The 25,892-nt window shown below is 34.1% G+C and overlaps 1 protein-coding gene across 4 annotated transcripts in view; it reads right to left on the bottom strand.

The window, feature by feature from the left end:
- Nucleotides 1–1,365: 1,365 nt before the first annotated feature.
- LOC125072241 overlaps nucleotides 1,366–25,892 on the bottom strand; it is a 132,314-nt gene continuing 107,787 nt past the window's right edge. For 3 of the 4 annotated variants that reach the window (XM_047682765.1, XM_047682767.1, XM_047682766.1), the window contains 4 exons: nucleotides 7,201–7,336; nucleotides 6,357–6,472; nucleotides 5,885–5,984; nucleotides 1,366–5,494 (listed from right to left, as the gene is read on the bottom strand). In XM_047682765.1, the coding sequence (XP_047538721.1) occupies nucleotides 2,205–5,494; nucleotides 5,885–5,984; nucleotides 6,357–6,472; nucleotides 7,201–7,336 (3,642 nt within the window). In that variant the 3' untranslated portion in view covers nucleotides 1,366–2,204. Of the gene's footprint in view, nucleotides 5,495–5,884; nucleotides 5,985–6,356; nucleotides 6,473–7,200; nucleotides 7,337–7,815; nucleotides 7,910–25,892 lie in introns of those variants that run through there. The other variant, XM_047682768.1, reaches the window with a different exon arrangement.

Below are 25,892 nucleotides of genomic sequence, written 5' to 3'. Positions count from 1 at the left end.
AGTTTACCGCATATTTTTTCCGAATTTTCACAAACCCTAGACCCAAACTGTATGATAGACTTCATCTTTCATTTATGTTTCATATCTTATACAATTAATAATTCTAGAAGCAACTGAAAGTAATCATTAGGATATGAGATCATCTGTTAAATAGAGTATTTAGAGTATTATTAATGGTAGTTACTTATGCAATGGGAGGAAGTATGCAGAACGGACGTAACATACATTGCGCCTTAAATAAAGACTTAGCAACACTGGTACCGATGTAGCTTCATTTTGGGCGCTTTTTGTTTTGTTTATTGTATGTTAAAAGTTGAAATTTAGATAATATTAATAATAAGATAATTATTGTTGAAAGTACCGGTTCCGGTTAGAGTTTCGGGTCTGGCCAATAAAACTGGGTAGGTTTTTCTTTGTCAAGTAATATACACTAATATGGTTATTTAGAACTAAACATTCATTTTTAATTAACTTTCATTTAAAATTTAATCTTGTATGTTAGCCACGCGTAATTTATAAAATTATCTTTAGCACAAAAAGCCACATTTTACGTTCTCGAGGGGTGAATCAAAAAAGTATTCGATGTCTTTATCCGAGGCTCCAACTATCTACACATCAAATTTCATCTTAATCGTTTCAGTGGTTTTACCGCGAAGAGGTAACTGATAGAGAACTTTCGCAATTTATGGTATCAGTATAGATTATTGATGTGTAAACTCTTTACCATTTCAAAGTCAAAGTTCATTTCTATTCTATTTGCCTTCTGCTATTAGAAAGATTATTATATATTGCTCTGGATAAACTAGAGACCACGCAGGAATGTAATATTCCAATATTTTTTTAGCTCTAAGTACGTATGTAATATTTATTGTGATTATGTAAACTTTATTGGTTTAGAGTCAGCTTATAAACGCATAGATTCCGAGATCTTGGGTGAACCCAAGCCCTGTCCATTTGTTTGGATTTTTCTTTTGTAACATATTCATTAGCACGCCTCAGTCTAGAAGTCGACGATATGATCTAGTACTTACATGCCTATGGTTCGAGAAGGTGCCGCTCTCTGAACTCTGTCCGGTCGCGTTGTGCCATCGGATTACGTTGAGACCGATCGGTCAGGATAACATCGTCGTCATTATTACCGAATCAACAGCTTTTATAATTTATTTTTAATTAAACTTAATAGTTATTTATTATTTGGCTTAAAAATTTAACATTTTTCAAAACACTTTATTATTAGAATAAATGATGCGACTTGTACTAGAATTAAAAAAAAAAATCGGTTTTAAAAAAAAAATCTGTACATTTGGGAGTATGTACAATAATGTATTAGATGATAAATCAAGTAGGTAATTAAAACGACGGAGAAACTATAGGAATAAAATTTGTATTTCACAGTTCAGAAATGTTTAATACATAATGTAGTCTTTAATAAAATATAACTATGGGCTACACCATTGCAATACCACTCAAAAATACACTGTCTTAACAACGAACGTTAGCTAATGTACTAAAAATTTATATAATAACGATAATCTGAGAATAATTTGATGGTCTACTTAAATAGTTATATTAACGCGTATGTTTACAGCGAAATCCCGTTATATATGAAAATATATGCATATACAATTCATTATACATAAGTAATCAATGAAGAATTATTATCTATTCGAAATCAAACGTCAGAAATGTGTGGCATCTTCTAGATACTCCGTGTGTCTAAGTTAGTCTTAGATAAAATTTCGTGTCTCTAAATCTTATTTTTTTTTTTAAATAACATGTCGAGCGTAAAAACTCTTTGCTTATTTTATGAAAAAAAAAAAACAAACTATTATAATAATGTAACCTGCTTGTTCAATATACACTTTTTCAAGTAGATTTCTTACGTTAATATATCGTTAAAAAACTGCTTTAAATGCAATCTTTAGAAAAAACATTTTTGGCTATTTTCTAATTCTAATATATTCACCTATTACTTTTTTTCCTAACAAACATCGGAATATAAATTTTTAATTATAAAACCAATATCTCATCACAATCCTACACTCCAACAACCGTCCGCCTCGCAGCATCCAGCAATATTTAAAATACAATACCTTTATACGTCAATCTGCTAAAACAGAATTTGTCTTATCGTTTAAAATAGTTTTTAATATATAAAACTCAACTCAATGAGAACTACGTTACTTTAAGCTTAGCACCATTATTTATTTGGTCATCCCCTGTTTAGCTCGTCTCTCCCACTCCGCTCTCATTTGCAAAATTCCTTTGAACTGCGGAGACGCATCCGCTTCTCCCTCTACCACCTTCTCTCTCTCACTCTCGAGCTTTTCGTTATCGCCGTCTCTTTCTATCACAGAACTTTCTCGCTTTTCCTTCTCGACCGACTGTCTGAACTCGTCTTTCCTTTGCCAGGGCCGTTTCGTTAAGGTGTCGGCTTTGTACGCCATTGCTTCGCTTTTGGTGATACTCTTAATGTCTTCTCTGTCGTTGGACGAATCAGGGAACGTTCTATTCCTTAATCTCTTTTCCGGAGTCGAGTCGGAAACTTCTTTCTTGTATTTGTTCACTTCGCTTCTATAAACTGGAGCGCTGTCTCTTTTGGTGCTCACGCTGTTTATACTGACACTCCTCTGATAATGTACACCGAACTGACTGACGCGAGCTGCGATATCGACTATTTTGTTTTCAGGAGTCTGTTCTTTATTTTCTTCGTTCTCTTTATCGCTGTCCCTCGATTTAATCGATGCGTTAAATTCATTTTTGAGTAACTTTGCCCGAGCAGCAGCGTTGTCTTCACTTTTGGTACATTCAGCTATCTCCTGTGCAATATGGTCAGCTTCAGAATCCTTTAGTTTCAGAGATCGTCGGGCGAACACTTTCATCAACTCGGGTTCATCATCATTCTTCCTGTCACCGCGAGACTCTTTGCTTAAATGTTTCCTCCGATATATAACTGCTTCTTCGTGTCTGTCTGGAATTTTGTTTTCGTTGCTGTCTGTACTTTGGATCGAACTTTTGCTTCCGAAACTTGAATGTGATTTTTGATCGATTGATATGTTGTCGTCGATTTTTTCCGTACTTCCTTCTGTGCTCACTGAGCTCGTTCGAGGTTTCTCGAGTCGGTCCTGGGCCTCGACGCTAGACGATTTCTTTTTAAAGAAATGTTTGGGGGTTTGTGGACTCTGTGGCGTTACGTTGCCGGCACTAGTACCGGAAGATTTAGAACTAATGCTCAAAGTTTTTTCGTCTAATGGTGATTTTTCTACACTTTCACTTTTTTTGAAAGAATCTTTCCTAACTGGAATATCTTGGGACTGTTTTGTTTCGACGATGAAAAAGCTTTCGATATTTTGATCTTTATCAGCTTGTGGGCTATTTTTTGGCGTAACGTTGGCTGTTAAGACTACGTTAGTAACAGGCTTAGTATCAACTTTGTTTAATTGTATATGAAGAAATTCTGGTACACCAGACTTCGTTGTTCCTGACTTTTGAACTTTTTCATCGCTCTTGCTGAGTTTTGCTGTATCAGGGGTCTTTATCGTAATAGGTGTGAGATCTTTGTTAATATGTGTTACCGATATAAATCCCTCAGTATCTACTTTGAGTTCCTTTTGATTATTACTCTTACTGGTTTGACCTAAAGCACTTTCAACAGAAATAGTTTTTCTTCTATCATCCATAGGTTTCTCGGGACTACTTTTAACGCTATCCAAAGAATTCGACTTGGTTATTGGAGATATGATAGGCTTTGGGGAACTAATAATATCATCAATTTTAGCTTCAATCTGTGAAATATCACTGTCACGCTTATGAGAATCCATTGTAATGTGAATACTGTTTGTGAAAAGTTGCCTGTCTTCATTTATGTCAGGTTTAAGACTGTCAAGGTAACTGCTATCAGTGCTAGGCAAACTATCGTAGTTAACTTCCGAACTACCTTGGAGTATACCATAGTTTCTAGCCGATACCCTCTTAGAGTAATCATGTCTCTCGCTGACGTTTCTCCTGTAATTTACTTCCCAGCTTTCAAGCAAAGGTTCAGAAATACCAACGATGGCTGGTAGACTGGGCATTTGATTTTCTTGTGAGCTTATAGAAGGGGATTCAGAAGCGTAACGAAAGCTGTGAGATTTGCCGATACTGCTTCTAGTTTCTACATATTCGTCTCCGAGCGATCTCATACCGGACGTGACATAGGACTCTTCCGCCTTGCTGGCGTGATGAAACGTCTCACGTTTAGATATAATTTCTTTTTCTCGAAAATCGGTCGCTTCCGACGATCGACTCATATATTTAACATTTTCAGAACTGTGAGCCATATGTTTGGTAGGCGAAGACGATACAGAAGGGTTAAAGTAGGGTATGTTTTTCGGCATACTTCCACTATGAAACACGGAATCGTTGTTCACGTTTTTGATCCTCATTCCCCGGACGGGAGGTTCGTCATCAAAAAACATCGGACATGTACTCTCCTCCTTTGTTCTGCTTGCCAACTCATTGAGTATAAATGCTTTAGAAGAATATGGATCGATCAATCTTTGAACGGATGCTGGCCTTTTAGCTTTGTCGTGATGCAAACTAAATGATTCCCTCTTATTCTCATCAATGGCTTCCTTGGAAGACGAACGCTTGGTTCTTTCTGCTCTTTCGCTGAATTCCTCACGTCGACTGAATCGACTTTTAATTTCTTGGTTTAACATCTTATCGGTTTCTTCAGCGACTTTGAGATCGGTTATGTTGTATTCGACCCCGGCAACTTTAGCAGCGCTATAAACATCTTTATACGCTCCGTCGTGAACGTACGCGCCCTTATTATCAATTCTTTTGTGCATTTGATTAGAGAATACTTTCTGACCGGCAGATTTGTAGTTGCGTTCTGCGGGAGTAGGTTTATAGTTCTGACCTTGGTCTGCATAATAGTAACCGCTTCGCTCTGAATCAACAGCTTTGTAATGTGCTGTAGACTTTTCCGTTTTCGTTTTCTTAACTTCTTGCTGGCTCTCCCCGTCAGTCTGATCCTTCTTCGACTTCTTTCCACTCTTTCTTAAAAGCAGTCTACTGAAAAACGATTCCTCTTTCTTCGAAGATCTTATGACTTCGTTTTCGATTTTCTTCTCCGATTTAGATTTCTTTTCGAGGCAAGATTCTTCGGCGTACTTTTTCTCTGAGCGATACTTAGATATCCTCTCGTCCGATTGATAAGCGTGAGCGTCACTAGTCTGCACCTTCGGCGAAGATTCCCTGAGCGGCTGGTCTTGCGTACTCGATTTGCTCCTTTTTATAGAAGATCTTGGAGTATTCGACTCAGCGATGCTCAATTTCGCCGGAGATTGTCCGACGAGCTGGCTCAACGCTAATCCTGGTGGTAACGAGGAGGACTTTAGTTTGGTATCGCTTGGAGTTTCGAGAACCTTCTGTAGCTCTCGATTCAGTTGGTGATGCTGCTCTTTAACGATCATATGATGCTTCGTAGTGGTCGATGAAGAGAATGATTCTGGAAGGAGAATAGTGACATTAGAACGTGCAAACAGTAAGTTTATAATCCCTACATATAAAACAAAGTTGCCGCCGGACCGGACAAAGTCTGTCTGACTGAGTGCGCTAAACTAAAAAACCACCGAACAAGTTCCATACGGATTTCACCAGTTAAGTTTCAGTGTATAATTACACAATTAAGGTTTTGTTTTTGTAAATTAGCGGAATTATAATGATGATTGTTAAAGATATCACAAAAATGATGCCAACTGGGAGCTTTACTAGCGTGTTAACATATAGAGTTATATGTGTGCGCCATAAATGTTTTATGTGTACCAACATTCTTAACGTGCGAAGCCCGACTGGTGGCTAGTATGTTATACTTTATAACAAGTGTGATATAGCTCACCAGTAACGACTTCTGAGATCTTATGACTGACTTCAGGAGTAGTGCTTCGTATCATTTCTTCGTTCAGCTCGGGTGTTATTGGCAAGGCTGAGGCGGCAATCTAAAAAGTAAAAGAAATATATTAGTTTATAGGCAAAAATTTTTTTTTTACAATGCTATCATTATTATTATACAGCTTTTATTGTCGAATTAATTTAGTATCCAATTTCGTAAAGTAAATACATTTTTCAGAGGAAAAGTTAAAATGTCGCAAATATTTACAATTAATTAATTGATTGTAAATCAGACTGTATCTTGAAAAAACCTTAATACATAGGGCTTATTTTACTTTTTATTTTGTGTCTCAGTCATAAGGGTAAGTGGGCCAGTGTACAGGCACAAGGGACATAACACGTTAGTCCCCAAAGTTGGTGCATTGGCGACGTTAGCAATGGTTAATATTAGATAAAAAATACAATAAATATAAACTGACGGAGTTGGCTTTCTTCCGCCGCGGCGCGCCGTGCGTGCGTCGCGGCCGCACCGCCATCTTGTGGCGCGCGGCCGAGTGCGACAGCGGCGCCACGCCCGGCGGCGGCTCCGATGAGTCTGGAAATTGGAAATATATTTTTGAATCTCCTCTTTGCTGTTAAACTCTTTTGAATGAGCTATCACTAGGACCGAACGGTTGCCATACCTCAAGCGTATTTGGAAGATTTATTTACCTCGAACTTGATATATGCTGAGGAACGATATTATGTCAGAAAAATATTTGAACTTATACATATAAAGTTTAAAATAAGTTTTCGTAATATTATGTTCAATTTAGTAACCAGTTAACACCTATATTTCGATGAAATGCTAACCAGATCATCGAATTATTAGTTTCCAGGTTAAATTATTATTGCGTGCATTAGTACGAATGAGTGACGTCTCGATTTAAAATACCATTTGATTTTTTGTTTAAAAAAAAGGACAGTAGCAATGTCATACTATAAGGAATTAATAATATTCCTATTTACCCCACCAATGAAGCTTAAAGCTTGTGTTAGGAGTGGGGACGACAATAGCCTAAGGCTAAAGATCAATCCTGCAACTTTTCAGACCGCTAGGCGGCCTCTAACCCATTACGCTATTGTCGCTATCTTAAGTATATTATATTAAAAATTAATGAATATCATGAAATTATGTATTAAATAGTTATTAATTTTCATACATCTAAATCATTGGGTATTCTTCATTAAGAATGCCATCCTAATTAAAATCAGTCGGAAGCTAGAAAACATACATTTTGCCAATTTTTAAATAGAATACATATATAGTTTCATTAGACTTACTGTAAAGGTCGGAGTGATCGCTTCTGGAGTGGTCGTGCTGATGACCGCTACTGCTGTCCTCGTCCATCTCAGAGGAACCAACGCTGAGGAGGGAGCCATCACTGCAAGAGGACTGGGATATACCAGCATGGTGACGCTGTAAAAAAATAATGACATTTAAGTAATTTCATAAAACGAAATATACGGTTATTTACAATTTGATACACTCAATGCACGACTGAATGCGTAACTATTATAAGTCGTTGTGAAATTATTTTTTTATTGACTTAGACATTTGTTTGTCGTTCTGGACTACTGCAAAAAATTATGGCTCAATTTCGTGTGTGTTCATGGATCATTTCCTTTATAAAATGAACTCAATTTTTTTTTTTCGTGCTTATTACTTCGTGTCTACGTACTTCGATGATAATCGTCTGTGACAAGCAGACGCGAGATGGCTCCAATAAGAGTTCCATTTTATCATTGGATATACTGAACGCGCACGTTTAAGGCAGTGGTAATATTTGTGTTTCACTCATAGTCACGTGATGTATATTTAATTTATGCGCGTCATAGATTTACTTGGACTTAGTGAGATTTTTTTAATAATTTTATCAGATATCTTTATCCACGGACCTTGATATTGGCACTGATGTGCCGTCTCCTCGGCGGACGCCTCATTTCTGTCGTGTTGGTCACGTACAACATCATTGTGATATAATTACACTAACACACTAAATCATTTCACTAACTGAAATTTCCGAAACGACTATCAAAGTCAGATTTACTAATCAACCTGAATACTGAAAGTTCATTGGTCGTTTATGGCTGTGTACCAATGACAATTCAGATTGAATTTAGTTAACTTAGTTAAGCTGACTTTGATCACCGTTTTATAAACTAAAGTTAAATCGAATACTGTATTAACTATTTATAATGTCTGTTATATATTTTAATTCCTATATATATATATCTGTATTTATAAGTTTTGATATTAGTTATTAATTTTATTCTTATTCTGAATCTTTAAAATTATTAAAATAAATCACCGGTTCGGAATGTCAATATCACGTATGGAATTGACGTATTTTATTCATAATTAAAAAAAAAAAAACCTTTGTGCGTAATTGTTTCACGCCGTACTTACTATGCCAAATGTCAAACGATCCCGAGAAACCGTATGAGTGTGATTTAAAAGAAAATAATACGTTTTACTAATCTTCCTACGAACATCACGAATAACTTCGATACTTTTTGTTTGTAAAGCATATGATTCGACTCAACAACTTCTATATTTTATCTCGACGATAAGAGCCGAAGACAAAATGTATAATCAATTTTATAAAGCATAAACGCTTATTTATAGAAAACAATATTTACTTTAAAATATACCAGAATATTAAACTCAAGTAGACTTTTATAGCATTGTACTCAACTGCTTGAAATACTTGCTTGTAGGGCTATGTGCTAGTCCGTATGGGTAGGTACCCACTGATCAGATATTCTACCGCCAAACAGCAATACCCAGTGTTGTTGTGTTCCGGTTTTAAGGGTTTGTGAGCCAGTGTAACTACAGGCACAAGGGACATAGCATCTTAGTTATATGTAAGGAATGTATAATATTTCTTACAGTGCCATTATCTATGGGCGGCGGTGACCACTTACCATCAGGTGGTCCAATTGCCCGCCTATCGATATCATAGATATATATTATGTTAACAATTTAGAATATTCAGTTTATTAATATCTCTTCGAAATTGATGAATGATGATTTACAACTGTTTCGACAACAAATTCATAAAATAAATTATCGTATTAAATGATTAGGAACACGGAACGAATTTAAGTACATCACATCAAACAGCGATGATAATAAAATCGTTGACGATTTCCCCTGACGTTAAAGCTGGACACGGAGATTAAGAACCACCAAAATTATCACGTACGCAATTATTATTTTTTATTATATAAATTAGAGAACATAGCATATTAAAAGTAAAAGTATTTTATGTATAAATTTTACTTTGTTTTATCTGTGGTAAAGTCGGTTTTGTATTCTTAGTTTAAAATTTAATAATATATAATGTACATATGTATATTCCATAAAACGACAAAGAGAAGAAATTAAGGTGTTGTGTTCTTTGGTATAGTCACACTGACTTACCCTTCAAACCGGAACACAACAATACTTTTGTATTGTTGTTTTGCGGTAAAATAACAATAAAAAATTATGTGGGTGCTAATTGGCCCGTCTAGGGCTTTCAAAAATTCCTACCGCCAAATAAATTTATAATATAAACACGAGTGTTATCGCAAATTTTATTGAGAATATTATATGCAAGGCATTATCAATTATATCTCCAGTGTCAACAATCTTTAATTAATCTCAAATAGCCATCAAACGGAACACTTAACTTGAAGCAATCGTTATATATATTGATATTAATTAAACTTTCATGTAAACACGGCGGGGGTGGAAGTATGAAGCATTTAGCTATTGATACAATTTAATGTATAAATATGATTTTAATAATGGAAATAGTGATCATAATATCTACTTGTTTACTTGGTGGCTCTGTGCCGTCCCGTCTGGGTAGGTTACCCTGGGTAGGTTTAAGTAGGTTACCACCCAATCATTTAAATTTTAGCGCCAAACAGCAATGTTTAGTATTGCTGTGGTCTGGTTAGAAGGGTGAGTTAGTCAGTTATAGTACAGGGACAAGGGAGAGGGATTAAGGGATCTTAGTTTGACATTCGAAAAAAGGGGACAAATAATTTTATAACTATACAACCTCTATATAAAATTTACAGCTAACGCTATAACAGTATAAGTAAACTTCAATGTCATGTATAAATTATGCATCATTTTTATCATATTTAAATTTAAAAATCGAACAATCTATCACACGTCTAATCAGCTGTTATCGAGCACGACAGCACTTGTCTGTTTAGATGTAACAGGCGATAACATATACAACATACATACTATTTTCTTTCCTCGGTTTTTTTAACACTTTCTTAATAATTTCCACCGATTAAATGTCAAAGACAAATTTCTTATTGATAATATTCTTTTAAAACAAGTGCATGTGTATGGTCCTTGCTTCCTTTACAGACTGACTCTGATAACTCTGTCCTGTACCTAAGAGGATAGTTATTATAGTTTTCCGAGGCATGGGTTCATAACGATGCAAAATTCATAGCCTCGATCAATTAACGCGATTTTCTTGGTAGAAAAACCTAATCACTTTTGGTATCTCGGTTTAAAATTCGAATACAAGAATATAATCTATAAACCAATGAGGTTGTTTCGAATAAAACCAATCAGCAATATAACGATAATTGAAATTGCAAGACATACAATTTTAAATGCGATAAATTAAACGTCACTTAACATCTGAATTATGGATACACGTTTCAGTATCGTTACGTGCGTTACTTGCACGCATGGACCAATAAATATTGGCAATATTTCAATTCTTGATTGTAACAAATCAAATCGCACACGGGTTAATATCGATTTGAGCAATGCGTTATTGATAAATGATAAACAACTGTTTCACGATATTGCTGGCGAAATAAATGAGATTTCTAAGTCGTTTTTTATATAGGTAGGCGGCCGGTATGGTCACCAACACCCATAGACATTGGCCAAGAAATATTCACCTTGTATCCTTATATCGCCAATGCGTTACCAACCTTGGGAACTATAATGTCATGACCCTTTTACCTGTAGTCACACTGGCTTACATACCCTTCAAATCAGAACACAAGTACCAAGTATTTCTGTTCGGCGTTAGAATATTTGATGAGTGAATGGTACTATTTAGACAGGCTTGCACAAAGACTTACCATTTTTCATCTAAGTGGTAATTTTTAAGAGGAGATTATCCAACTATCCAGGATATATTACAGAGCATAAGTGCACAAAGTAACAAGACGTGGGAATTGAACCTAGAACTTCGGAATTGCCGCCATATATGTGATACGACTTGTACATAGAAACGCGTATATACATTGTACTTATAAGTTATTGTCACGGGTGCAGTGGTGCGATTCAAAATAAAAACTAATGATAGATATCTAAAAAAATGTAAAGGTTTGTAAAGTTAATCACGTGATGCCGTGTTTATTGCACTTGTGTTTAATATATAGCGCTAATAAAATAAATTCTAATTATGATCTACTTTGTTAATACTCGTAGATCTATTTAATTTATGACCAGGTTAGCACTAAACCAAATACATCAGTCTTGACAATGAAGGCGAGAAATATGGGTATAAGCACGTGTTTATTTAAGCATTTGATATTATATACATTCTGGAGTTTATCTCTACTTGGGTTTGTTCACCTTTAAATAGACAAAACTCAAGCCGTAACAGGATTTGGACTGTTATCACGTAGTACTTATTACAAGTACCCTTTATTCTATCTCCCTGAAAGTAAACATTTGTATACGTTAACTATATACATCACAATAACTTCTGATATAGTATGTTGACAAGTCTTAAGAAATTAGATTTCTAATATTTATTTACTAAACACTTAACACGACACATCTATACTAATATTAGAAATGGGAAAGTGACTCCGTCTGTCTGTTGTTCTTTCATGGTGAAACCATTGAACCGAACTGATATTTGATATTAATCAAGCTTGAACAACAAGGCATTCCCTAAAACGTGAGCGAAGCTAAGGGCGACATCTAGTATTATATATTTAACAAAAGGTTAAGTTTGGTGCAGGAAAGAAGAATTGTTAGTAGAAGTAAAATTAACAGAAAAACATTTTGTTCACAGAAATAATCATACGTACGAACATATGACGTGTACTTAATATGTTTGTTATAAGTTTAAAGAAGAATATTTCCTACAGGAAAATTTTCCATCATTCATATCAAATAATCTCTCTTAGAACCTGTCCCCGAGCTACAAAATATAGCCAGACAAAGACAGTTATTGCCCATATATTGGCCAACATCCAAGAACTTCATGCTGTCAATCGATATACCTGTAATGAAACTGTCAACAAAATATTTTACTAGATAAACTCTTTGCATTCAATTTGTGTAAAAAAAAAAACATAATCGATGCTGTAAAAAATTGGCAAACTCACACTGCAAACGAAAAGTTCTTTTTTCAAAAAATCATAGTAGAGTACGAAAATGTTTTGGTACACAAAACTAGAAACTGGACCGTTGAAATCCTCAAGAATTAAATCGATACCTACTGATATAATATTTAGGTAAATATCATCTTAATCTCTGTTTAGTGGAAATACGCACTGACAGACAGCTCAGCACTTATCAGAGTTATGTATAAATAAGTTTAAATACATCGAAACAACTGAATAGTGATGTTCCATATTCGATAGTCGATTAATGTAATCCGTCTTCTTTGCGCGTAATGCGGAACATTATAGAGTTGAGTAACCAGTTACCTAATGCACTGGTACACATTGTACACCTAGAACTTGGGAAACATAATACGTTACTATATGAATCGAATGACTGCCTCTTTGTCAAGTATACCAGCTTACGATGCCGCAGGTCACAAGGTCTCGGTTCAAAACGTTACTGAGATTTTTTTCTCTATTTATTATTTATTTCAAATAGTGAGACAGGCTGGTTAATTGGGTTATTTGATGGTCAGTGGTCACTACCATCTATGGACTTTAAGAAATACTAACCATCCATAACATTGTGAATTTCCTACCATAGGAACTTACATGTGATTAAACTAAGCTATTCATCCATTTTAAACAGATGGGTTTTCACGACGATATATATCAAGAAATTATCTATACAGAAATGATTTGAGCATGGTGTTTGGTCGTTGGTTTATATCCCTATGTCTGTACTTTTTCTCTTCATGTCGGAAATCCGGATTGCGAGAAAGAAGGGATTGAAAGTGCATTGTGTATGGACACAAACCTGTGCACTATAACATAAAATATAAATAAATATAAAAAATAAAACTGCATATATCTACCATGAGACGGTGAACCTAGTGGTTAAAGCAAACCCAGGCAAGCACCGCTGAATTTGTTCAATTTATGTATATAATTCATCTTGTGCTCGGCGGCGAAGGAAAACATCGTGAGGAAACCTGCATGTGTACCTAATTTCTACGAAATTATGCCACAGGTGAATCCAGCGACCCGCAGCGTAGTGGAATATGCTCCTAGCCTTCTCCTCGAAAGGGAGAAGAGACCTTAGCCCAGCACAGGCTGTACATGTTGCATTTAGTATTTAAAATAACTAAATGTACTCTAACAAATCAGTAAGCATTTAGAGGAGTATTTTTGCAATTATAAAATCAACCTACGTAATCGAAAACATTATAGCATAAAGCGTTCAGTATTTATAATCTATGCGGAATTAAATGATAATTAATCCTATATATATATACCTATATAAAATATTATATTTTAAAAATAAAACTTATTATAACCAGATAATACTACTATCTCGCTCTTTCAATCATTTTCTTTCATTCAGCAACAATAGAATAAACAAAAATATGTATAGATATATGATATAAACAGTAACCGCGACACGATTCTGTTATCTGTTAGAAAGCGGATGTGGGGGGCTGGCGGGAGGGGAGAAAACGGACGTGCATTATTGTTGAACCGATTTAAATATTATTTGAGAGTATAATAAACTATGTTTTTTTTTATTCGATTTTATTTATTCGGGCGTACGTGACAAATAGCAATAATTATTGTAGTCGTGTACCGGTTTGAGAGGTGAGTGAGCCAGTGTAACTACAGGTACAAGGTATTACATCTTAGTCCTATGGTTGGTGCATTTATAATATAAGGAATGGTTAATATCTCTTACGGTACCAATTTCGGTAAGAGGTGGTGAGCACTTACCATCAAGTAGTTAATTCCGCCTACCTATTTTATAAAGAAAATAAAAGAATCTTGACTGTATTTATATTTGCTATGATTAGCCGCGTTATATGTGGAAAGATATGAGTAACTAAAGTAACAACCTGGAAATATCCCACGACTAACCTTTAATAACATACCAATCCCCCCCTTTAGGGCCTTTGGAGCTTATTCGGCCACGTGTGTCTATCGAGATTGGTTGATCAAATGTATCCGAATATTATCCAACAGGAGCATGTTTTCTAACAATTCCGTCCCCGCCACCGTTAAAATGCGGTCTGCAATCTGCGGTAAAAGTTCACGTGAACGACTGAACAATATCGGCGACAAAAGATTATATCTACACACGGTTCTGATCTGTGAAGTGTAGTTCCACGTCAAATCGACAGCGTGTTATCGTAAATATTAGTATAACTCCATAATGTCCAAATATGGTCAACCTAAGGAAGTTAAGATTTGCATACACACGCAAACTTAAATCGGTTATGCAATATTGTATTGCATTTCTACTCAGCGATGAACTTACGGAACGTTACGTAATGACATTATTTACGTTTGTGACTAGATTCTATTATATTATCTACTGAAGTAGAATTGTAGTTCGTGAGAATCTTAAAATTTCTCTTAAAATTAAGACTTATTATATTGAGAATATTATATGGCAATGGACATATTATAGTACTACACTACATTTCTGTACATCTCAACTCCTCGACGCCTCAAGTCACACTTTAAAGTAAGACTTACTACCTTAAGGTAATAAGGGATATAAGTAACATTAACATTTCGAGACGTTCGAGATTAGCAACGCAAAGGAGAAATGCTTCTAGAAGTTTTGGCACACTTCTATATCTAGTAAGATAAATTAAAACGCCTTATCATACTATTTTCTATTTTTATACATTTATTAAAAAAACACTTAAATTATTTTCATTAATGATTATAATGTAACAAGACTCGTGACACAATCTCCGTCGTGTTTATCAAATGCAACATTAGCAGCTTAATCCGTCCTAAGCGAGGTGTTACGTCATCGATAAGCTATCAGTGATAACGAGGCAATTGTGGATTAACGCAAAATCGATTGCATCCTATCACACACTTATAACGGCCATTGTAATTTCAAAGAGTTTCTTTGATATGTCTTACGCTGTTTTATTACTAAATAATATCTATGCAAACATTATAAATGCTAAAACTCTGTCTGTCTCTGTCGCTCTTTCTCGTCCAAGCCAATTAACCGAATTCGATGAAATTTGGTATAAAGCAAACTTGAACTCCAAGAAACACAGGCTGCTTTACGCCTAACACTTGACAACGAATCCCGAAGTGACCGAAACCGAGATAGCCTAGTGGTTAGAACGCGTGAATAACCGATGATTGCGGGATAAACCAAGTTTATAATTTATCTCGCGCTCGGAGCTGAAGGAAAACATCGTCAGGAAACCTGCATGAGTCTAATTTCAACGAAATTCTGCTACATGTGAATCCACCAACACGTATTGGAGCAGCGTGGTGGAATATGCTCCAAATCTTCTCCTCAAAGGGAGAGGAGGCCTTAGCCCAGTAGTGGGAAATTTACAGGCCAATAGTATATTTTAAACAGGCTGTTACTATCGAGAACTAGTTATCTATATAAATAGTCTCATTAGAAACAATAAAGAACAGATAACAAAAGTTGGGACAAAAACCTAACTTAACTAGCTTAACTATTGCATGACAAGGGAGAAAAAAGACAATCTCTGTGCAACAGTGACGTTACAAGAGTGTAATCACTCAGCATATTTCGTTGGCTTCACGAGACTAAAATCATCATTGCCAGCCAACGCTGGTTTTCAGATTGCCTTGAAAAGCCAGCGACTTGCTATGCCGTAAAATATATTTACATGTTACTTTCCCCTTAACATCCCGAAAGAAATCCGAAGAAATCCCGTATCTTAGAGGCAGTCAATAATTTTTTACATTTAAGCTTTTTTTTGTTAAACTCAATAAACATGAACATTATTAAATTTATCTTCCATTCGTTCCTGACTCATTCTTTCGAAAGTGATGAAAATTTAGTGAGAAACGAGCAATTTGTATGTTTGGCTCTCAATATAGACACTCTATGTAGACCCTTTATTTTACACGTGCGGTGCCAGGACGGATAGCCAGTAGAATACGAGAAGTACGTACGTATAAGTAGAATACGTTGTTACAACAGGGTCCCAGAAAACGTTGAATAAATTGTAAAATTTAAAAGAATCGCTAAAACGTATCTGCATAAACATATATATATATATATATATATATATATATATATATATATATATATATATACGTGCTAAAGGATATTACAAAACTAATGACTTCTTAGTTGATGGCACACCTTGGGAATGAGATGATCCTAATCCTGCCGCCAGACTGCTTTAAACAACGAAAATCAATTTAGAGATTTAGACTTTGAAAGAAAAAAATAATGTAAAATTAATTTATATAATACTTGTTTTATTGAATACTAACCGATGCCAGGCGTACTTATTTATTAATTCTGTTTGTGTAAAACGACGCGATAAGAATCGAGCTAGGGTTGCCAGATGTCCTGCTTTAGCCGGGCGTGTTGTCCGGACAAATATTTACGTGTTCACCTGTCCGGCTCTTATTAGACTTTTCATCAACATACCACTGAGTGCAATAGACAGTGGTTGTTAAGCGAAAAATCCCAAGCCGAATATCACATACGTTATGACGAAACATAAACGTATTTTCAGCGTTTAAGATCTAGCATTAATGAAAATCTACAGCCAAATATATATATAATCTTTAATCTGCCTTTTTTATTTACACTGGCAACCCTAAGTGCACTAACTATACGTACATATTGTACAATGTCAAAAACGTTGTACCGTTTTAATTATGTGTGTGTATTGTATACCGTTGTGGTTACGAAGTTTCATCACAACGAGATGTATGGTACAGGGACACATTAGGGGCAAACGAAAAAATATAGATTTTTACATATCAATCTATAAATCTATACATATAATAAAATTGGAGTGACTGTTTGTTATATTAGAATAACCGCTTTTTACTTAATGTATATGTAATTTTTGTCAGTTTGACTGTCTGTCTGTTTGTTCCGGCTAATCTCTGGAACGGTTGGACCGATTTTCACTAGCAGAAAGCTCGTGTAATATAAAAAGTTACAAAAATCATTTTTTTGTTAAATTCAAACGCGCACGAAGTCGCGGGCACAGCTAGTTATTATTATGAATTATGTAATATTTATTTTTGATATTTAACTAATTGTCGCCCGCGTCTTAGATAATAGTTAGTTTTATAGTTGTAATGGTTGGTAGCCTATGTCCTCCTTTAGAGTTCAATCTTGTTTAATACAAAATTTTATAAAATTATATTCAGTAGTTCGCCCGTGAAAGAGCAACAGACAGACAGTGTGTTTTGCTTTGATAATATCACATAATCATAATACAATGAATATGTCCATTAATAATATTTTATATTATAAATTCAGTACTAATGTTTAAAACCTATTTTTGTCTACGAAACCAATTTAGTATTAACGCATGTAAAGATTTATAACCGCATTTTGTTTTGGTTTAACATTAGCAGCCCGTAAATGTCCCACTGCTGGGATAAAGGCCTCCTCTCCCTTTGAGGAGAAGGTTTGGAGCATATTCCACCACGCTGCTCCAATGCGGGTTGGCGGAATTCACATGTGGCAGAATTTCGTTGAAATTAGACACATGCAGGTTTCCTCACGTAGTTTTCCTTCACCGCCGAGTACGAGATGAATTATAAACACAAATTAAGCACATGAAATTGGTGGTGCCTGTCTGGGTTTGAACCCGAAATCATCGGTTAAGATGCACGCGTTCTAACCACTGGGCCATCTCGGTTTGGTTTATCATAAACATAATATATAAAAACAACAATTATATACACTCTGTAATATTACAAATGTGAAAGTTTATTTGGTTTTAACGCCTTGACCGATTGCCGTGAAATTTAGCATAAGATAGCGAGAGACATGGATATGACGGATTGCCTTTTATCTGATGGAACAAACAAAGGATAAAAATCATCTCTTTTCACGATCTTTAAAGTTATAATAAATATGAATTGTATAACCAATATATTTTCTCTTTGTCCGTCAATCACGTGCAACGACTGAACTATTTATAAGGCTGACAAATCGATACGTATTCATAGATAATCGTTTATTTTTTTTTTTCAATTAATCCTATCCCGTACATTTAGCTGATCAAAAAAAGGCTCCTAGCCCAGATGTTCGTGGTATTGACTATGTCATTATATTTAGTACATCAATATTTTAGAGCTCGGATATACTTGACACATTAAAATTAACTCATATATTTATTCAATTACCGCGAGCTATACTGAAACTAATAATAATATATTTATTATGTAAAAGCAACTTGAAATTACTATGTTTAAATTACACTACAAGGAAAATACATAGTCTTCTGAAGAACTGCAACCTCCTGATCAATTTCGGTCGCAATGATATTCTTAACGGATTATGTCGGTCTTTCTAATCTACGCAATTAAATAAATATTCATTACGTTTTGAAATGATATAAATAATAACTTTACGCACGTTTTCATACTCGAAATAAAAACGCTTAAAAATATAAACGCTCTTGTCCAAACTTAAACGCATGCGTTTAGTTAATAGTTATCATTTCATCGCTATCGATACGCTATATCGACTTGCTGTATATTATATATAGTTGTTTTTTTTTTTTTAAATTATAAATTACGTAGCAACGAAACCGGCTAAACTTCTTAAACACGAAACTTATCGAACATTTATAATTGAAAATGATATATAGCCGTAAAACTGTAAATTGAAATAAATATATATTGGTGCATTAAACAAAAGTACAAATGGTTTATTGTTAGCAGTAAATCGTAATCATAAAACAATTGAACCATGGAAAGCCGGTAGAAAGCGTGCGTAACCTCGCGCCACTGCGCAGGCGCACCACCTCTTGATAGGGTTACCGATGATAATTATTAATTATCGGCACCAATCGCTTTCAATCGTTATACGTTCTTTGACATTATTATTAAACATTACAAATCATCTTGTTTTATTTAAATATACACGAGGAATTTTCGTCAAGTTTTGACATGACAAGCAAATCCGAATAAAATTACTACGACGGAAGAAAATTAATCGGGTTCAACCTATGAACTCGGGATCTGTGACCTTTAAATATCCACACAACACCAACACAAATGAAAACATCTGTCCATCTCTACAGATGTTTTCATTAAACAGTCACCAACAATGTTTTCAATGAATTACAGATATACTTAACTTTTTGTAAAGTCAGTTTATACTAGAAGTGAGCACAACAATCCAAAGGATCAGGATTTTTTAACATTCACATCTCTATACCTTTATTCCATTGAATTAATATGGTCCAAAACCAAACCAAACCAGTCCATGGTTTTTTGTAACTCAACAATCAAAAATTAGATTTTCCGTTTCCATTCAATATATAATATAAATTAAGCAACTGTAAGTCCTGGGTTCAAAGCCAGAGGATAATCTTTTGGACATCGACATTTCTAATGTACACCCGATAGTTGAAATAAAAATGTAATCATTATTGAAAATTTTAAGAAAACATTAATGAATTTATAAGTTTCGTTCGATATTCTGATCTTATTTTTTTTTTTTATTGATAACTAGAGCTCGCCAAAAAAAAACAAGAAAAATCGACTCACAGTGGCAAAACGGCACTATTAATATTTAGCTATGTCTGTTTTGTTTTATCCTTTTTCATATACAATTTAATCGTTTACGTACATATGTATATCCCTCACTTGAAACAAAAACTATTTTATACAAACAGTTAATATCTGCTAATGTTACAATTATGTTCTATAATAACGTGTCGTAACATAACAATAACTCTTGGACGTACTGTAGCAGATTTTGTGGGTAGACGTTATAACACAAGACCTCACTTTCGGCTTGGAACGATTCCAAGATACAAGTTGTGTCAAGTTGTAAATTTCACTGAAATACGTTATGGCGTTACGTATTTTTATTCTTATGTTAAAAGACTTTTTTTTGAATAATAATTCAACCTAGTAAACTGATGTGACAATTGTTATTCTAAATAATTTTAAATGTTAAAATAGGTGTCATTTATTTGCTTGTTAAGTTTTGGCGTGTTAACAACTCCTCGACCATCATGTTGGACTCGACTGAAGCTGTAAGCAGTCACTAGTATTGATATTAATAGCTATACATATTTAAAATTTAGATATTTATTAATACAATATTTAATTTAATAATTTATTCAATAGTCAAATTGGAACTACTAAGATTTCAGACAAAATACACTCGGCAAAAGACCTTTCTCGAAAAAAAACTCGACGGAATTTATTCAGCGTTACATAATCCTTTAATATGTGTAACGGACTAACAGAAATATAATCATCTCACTTATATCATAATTACAGATATTTATCAACTAATTCAGAATATTTTCCGCGATGATATTGTAAAATATTATACGTTGTCCGACAAAAGTATCAGACAATAATTTTGTGTCCGTCTTTTGTTTTAATGTAATGAATACCAGTTTATGTAAAGTATTATACCTTTCAGATATTTAAATAATTTATAATACATCATCAATATCTTCTTCTATCTGTCTCTATTTTCCCTTTGCTTCTAACTTGGGTCGGTCATCTTCGAACCACTGAAGGCACCGGCTAACGTATACAAAACTCTACAGTTAAAATCATAACTTAAACTAAGAGCACCGAACTGCAACGATTTTATTTCCGTACATAAGTTAATAAGTAAAGGTAACTTTAACGTCGATTGTAAAACTAACTTAATTAAATAATTATTTTATCTAATATATACATATATTAGATAAAATAATTATTTAAAAGTGTTGCCAGCATGCTGGCAACCCTATTTATTATGATCTTTTTGATCTTTATATTGCTTTAGCTTCTACCTTAGCGTTGTTAGTAACGGAATACTTAATGAAATTAGACGCTATACACTACGCCTTCAAGTTAATGGCTATTTGTTAAAATACGTTCATTAGAAGTAATGGTTTGTGCTTTGAATTTATCGATTTTCTTCACGTATAAACAAATGTAAGTGCATAAAGTAAATATTACAGCCCGTAAACATTCCTTAGATGGACAAAGGTATACTTCCTTATAAGCGAGAAGTTTTGAAGCTTTCCCGATGTAGTTTGGTTATATACGTTGCGTTGGTTATATCGTTTATCCGACTCATGCAGATTTCCTCGTGATGTTGGCCCAGCGCGAGATAAATTAAGTAAGTATTTAGCAAATGAAAGTGCAGTACTTTTGCCCGGATCTTAGTTTAATATCGATTTGTTCCATATACGACTCTATCCCAGTGGATTTCCACTTTGTATGTACATCATATAGACTTAACCTCCACTAATATTATAAATGCAAAAGTGATTCTGTCAGTCTGGAAAATCGCTCTTTCACGGCCAAACCATTAAATACTATAAAATTAAATAATATATAGAAAACTAGTTAAATACATAGTAAAAAACCGACATGTTCAATAAATAGTAGATATGTCTCAACATCATTCTGAATTTATAGAACTATGAAGCTAATAAACTTGGAATTTGCCAGTTTCATCTCCAAGAAACCAATCATCATCAAATCACCTCCTCCTTTGCCAAAGACAACAAAGAACAGATCAGATAGACCCGACCATTACAAAGTTCATCAACCAGTGCAGCCTTCATTTAAGACTATTGTTTAAAAATGAATGATTTACACATTTTTTGGTCCAAATCGTACTCATTGGGTCGTAGCATCCACGTTGCATAATGCCAAACAACAACCGGACGCGCTTCCGAGCGATGTGCCAATCCATGATTTTTATCGCCTAATTAAGGTCAGCCAAAATGTTTTTGTTATATTTTATTCGTTTGATTTTATATCGTGTCTAGATATACTCAATACTACTTCAGATTTTAAACCTAATAATAGTTAACAATGTTAAACTGTTTATGGTAACTGTAGAATTCAATTTTCGAGATGCTCGCAGATTCATATAGATTTATTAGGTAACATCTAAAAATAATAAAAAAGTAAAGTAACAGCTTGGTAAATGTCTCACTGCTGGGCTCAGATTCTTTCGTTTTGAAGAAGATCAGGGCATTACTCCCTACTCAGCTACAATATGAATTTCTGAACGTTTCCTCAGAACGAATTCCTTCACTGCCGAGAACGAGAGGAACTTTCTAAACAGAAATTAAGTACACATGGGCCGAAGGGTTTAGACTTACAATCTTGCCTCAGGATTTGTAGATCCTTTGAAAATTGTATATTTTGAATTTAAAGCTTTTCTTATAATCGCAAAATTGTAACGTTTAACCTAATTGTAGATGAACATTGAAATTCTTATAATCGGATGATATTCAATTCATTTAACAATAATTTTGATTGTATGTCTACATATATATTCGTAATGACGTGTCGATTATCTACGCCGCCCACAACAATCGGGCGTGAATGTGTGGCATTGGACGATCAAGGCTCACTTGTGTAACACTAACACGGTTCGGGTCCGTTAGAAGCAATTACAAGATTTACAAGATAAAGTAAATTTAAAGCTCGGAAACGAATCAAGTCATGTCTGGAACAGTGGAATAAATCCGACTGTTATAATTGGCAAGATTATCGTTGAAATTACATGTAGACGTAGAAGTTTAATCATTTCGAGAGAATGAAAACAAATTATTTGAAACTGCACCCATTGCAGATAAAATTCACTGCGATAAAATATTTAAAAAAAGGAGCACATTTTATTCAAACATTAGTATTTTGAAATGTTACCAAAAAAATATTTTGGTGAATCTCATCAGTATTAAAAACTTTTAAAGTTCGATATTTTGGAAACTTTTCTTGTGAAAATATGTTGAAGAAATCTCGATTGATAATAAAAATATACAAACACTTTAGAGGAATTTAGAATTAAAATCCATTATAAATGAAGATAACATAAAAGACGTAGGTGTAACCTCGGCCAATTGAAATTTTATACAAAACCTGGTTAAAAGATAGCATGGTTTAAAGACGCATGATATCCTTGGAAGTCGATTTGATATGCCCTTAAAATTTCAAAATATTGGGTCAGAACTCAGAGGTATTCTTAAGCAACAGATTGAAACCAAACCATGGATAATTGAAATTAGCCGCTTAAGTATTGCCAACACTTTTTCAATTAAACTTTAAAGACCATATTTGAATATGTATTTTGATATATCGTACTTACTTAAAGTAGAAATCTACTTATGAAATACCAAAAAATGCATTCCTCAATCCAGAGTAAGTAGATTCGCTAAGTATCTTTGGCCTGCCTTTACCTGTTCTTAGGTTTCTTTCAGTGGTCGTTTTTTGATAGCCAATAGGCTGCTTTAATGTGACTAAATTAAAAAGATTCAGCTCCCGAATTCCTCCCATGATATGAAAGACTTTTTAGAGCAGTCGAATAAGTATTCGGTTGCAGTATAGGGAAACAATCAATAATAACTTAAAATTTGATAATTGTTTCCGTTGTCAAAAATCACGAATACTTATCTTGAAGCCCCCAAATTGTCCCAGTAAAGTAGTGGTCAAAGAACCCAATTTGAATCGCACGGCATAGGGTATTATAAAGAACCTATATTTATCTACTGACGTAAACGGCTAAAGGGATTAAACACTATAATATGGACGTCGCTAAAGCGATTTCATTAAAAATATAACGGCAGTCTAGGTGCTTCCTCGACATACCACAAGATCGTATGTCTGCGGTTAAAATATCGCTTGTAGCTATTGTATATCTTGTACCATTCACTATTTCAGATACATATTCGATAAATAATGAAATAGAATACCATTATTTTGGCTTTATTGTCTGTAATTATGACAATAAATACTTATCGAAACTTTTTAGATGCATATGTAATAATGGCTGATACGTTCTACTATCTTTACTACGATTATGATGATGTTTATAGCAAATTAATATATATGTATATTATTATATATGTAATTGATATAACAATACTTAAAATAAGTCGCAATATTATCGTTATTCATAATGTACGTCATAAGTAACCACTGCATATCCTATTAAGTGATTAAGTACTTCTATATAATATGCTATTGATGTTAAGTGTACTCCCCTCCCCTCCTCTTGTACTTCGTAGTGTATTAATAAAATAAATAAAAAAAGGAACGGCCACTCCGGCTAGCCTGAGGATTCTTATTTGTATATGTCGCAGGTGACTAGCTCAATTAGCCATTCAATAAATAACCTAGCCTTTTTAATACCCAGGCGTCGTTCAATCAGTTAAATTTATGAGATATTGTTATTTTACTTTTAAGAGATTCAAATCAATTTATTTATGAACGGACGATGTATTGGCTGAATGTCATTCAGAGTAATGGCTAGGCTGTTAAACGAAACGCAAATTAAACTTGACTGCGACAATTATTACAATACACATGAGGCTGATTTTTTCCGAGTTTGAGATGAATTATTATTCAAATTAAATGCTCGAAAATTTTGTGGCGCTTGAATTGGAACTCGCAATCTTCTGTTAAGTATTAGGCGTTTTACAATCTCGACTCAAGAAGTAGTACCATATTTACTACTGATTTTATTTTCGTATTGGTTACATGAAGCTTATGGTTTCTCGAATAGAATTATCGAATTAGTAAATTGATATGGACAACGGAAAACATAATAATCATTACGATTTCAATTTCACCTTTTCTTTATTTATTTGGAATATTAGAATGGATGAATTTAAATTAATATAATCTGACGAAATCCATGCTGATTCACATTTAAATACAAATTCTTATGATTTTTCAAATCTTAAAATACAGATACAAATAGTTTTAATGACTATCATAAATATCGGATATCCGGTATCCGAATTCCTATGACACTTAATTACACAAAGATATTTATCAGGCAACGTATTTATTTAATAATTACAAATACGTCCACAAGAACTAGCGAAATATATTATCTACATAAATAAAAATATTACACCGGAACCTTTGAAAAAAACGCGCGCTCACTCACACAAAAACAAGCACACATATAAAGATTCTATACATTACTATATACAATTGTTCACAGTTTGTGAGCACCGTGAGATCACACCCTTAACCTCAATTCAGGTGATATCCTATTACGTTGGTCACAGCTTTATAGGTAAGCGGGTCTGTCGTTACGTTGATTTCAGTTATTCGAATGATTAAACTTATAAATTTAATAATAGTTAGTATCCAATATTATTTTCAACCAGAAAGCGGAATTGATAGCGAAGAACCGGATAGAAATTATATAAGTAATAATTTAAAGTGCATTTAAGATACATCATATAAAAGTGGAGACCAAAAATATCTCCTTTCACCCCAGAGTATTCTAATAAACTGATCTTAGTTGAATGCATTGTTTAAAAATCTAAATATTTGTATGCAAGTTGGCTCTTGAAATCACTTTGTAATATAAATCGTAATGGAAATGGAGCAGTGTGGTAGAATAAGCTCAAAAACCTTTTCCTCCAAGGGAGGGGAGACCAGAGCCCAGCTGTTGGAAATTTACAGGCTTTTTTTTTTGATTTTCTATAGCCGTAGAAGTAATATTAGGAATTGCTGATAGTTTAATAGTAATGATATTTATTATTTCTTATTGGAGGTGATTTTTTCTCGACATGAACACTCTATCGAGAAGTGATAGGACGATAGTCTCCAAGTAGACT

The sequence above is a fragment of the Vanessa atalanta genome, chromosome 21 (assembly GCF_905147765.1).
Source record: "Vanessa atalanta chromosome 21, ilVanAtal1.2, whole genome shotgun sequence".
Lineage (NCBI taxonomy): Eukaryota > Metazoa > Arthropoda > Insecta > Lepidoptera > Nymphalidae > Vanessa > Vanessa atalanta.
Note: the sequence above shows the minus strand (reverse complement) of the source record. Positions and strands in the feature narration are given on the sequence as shown.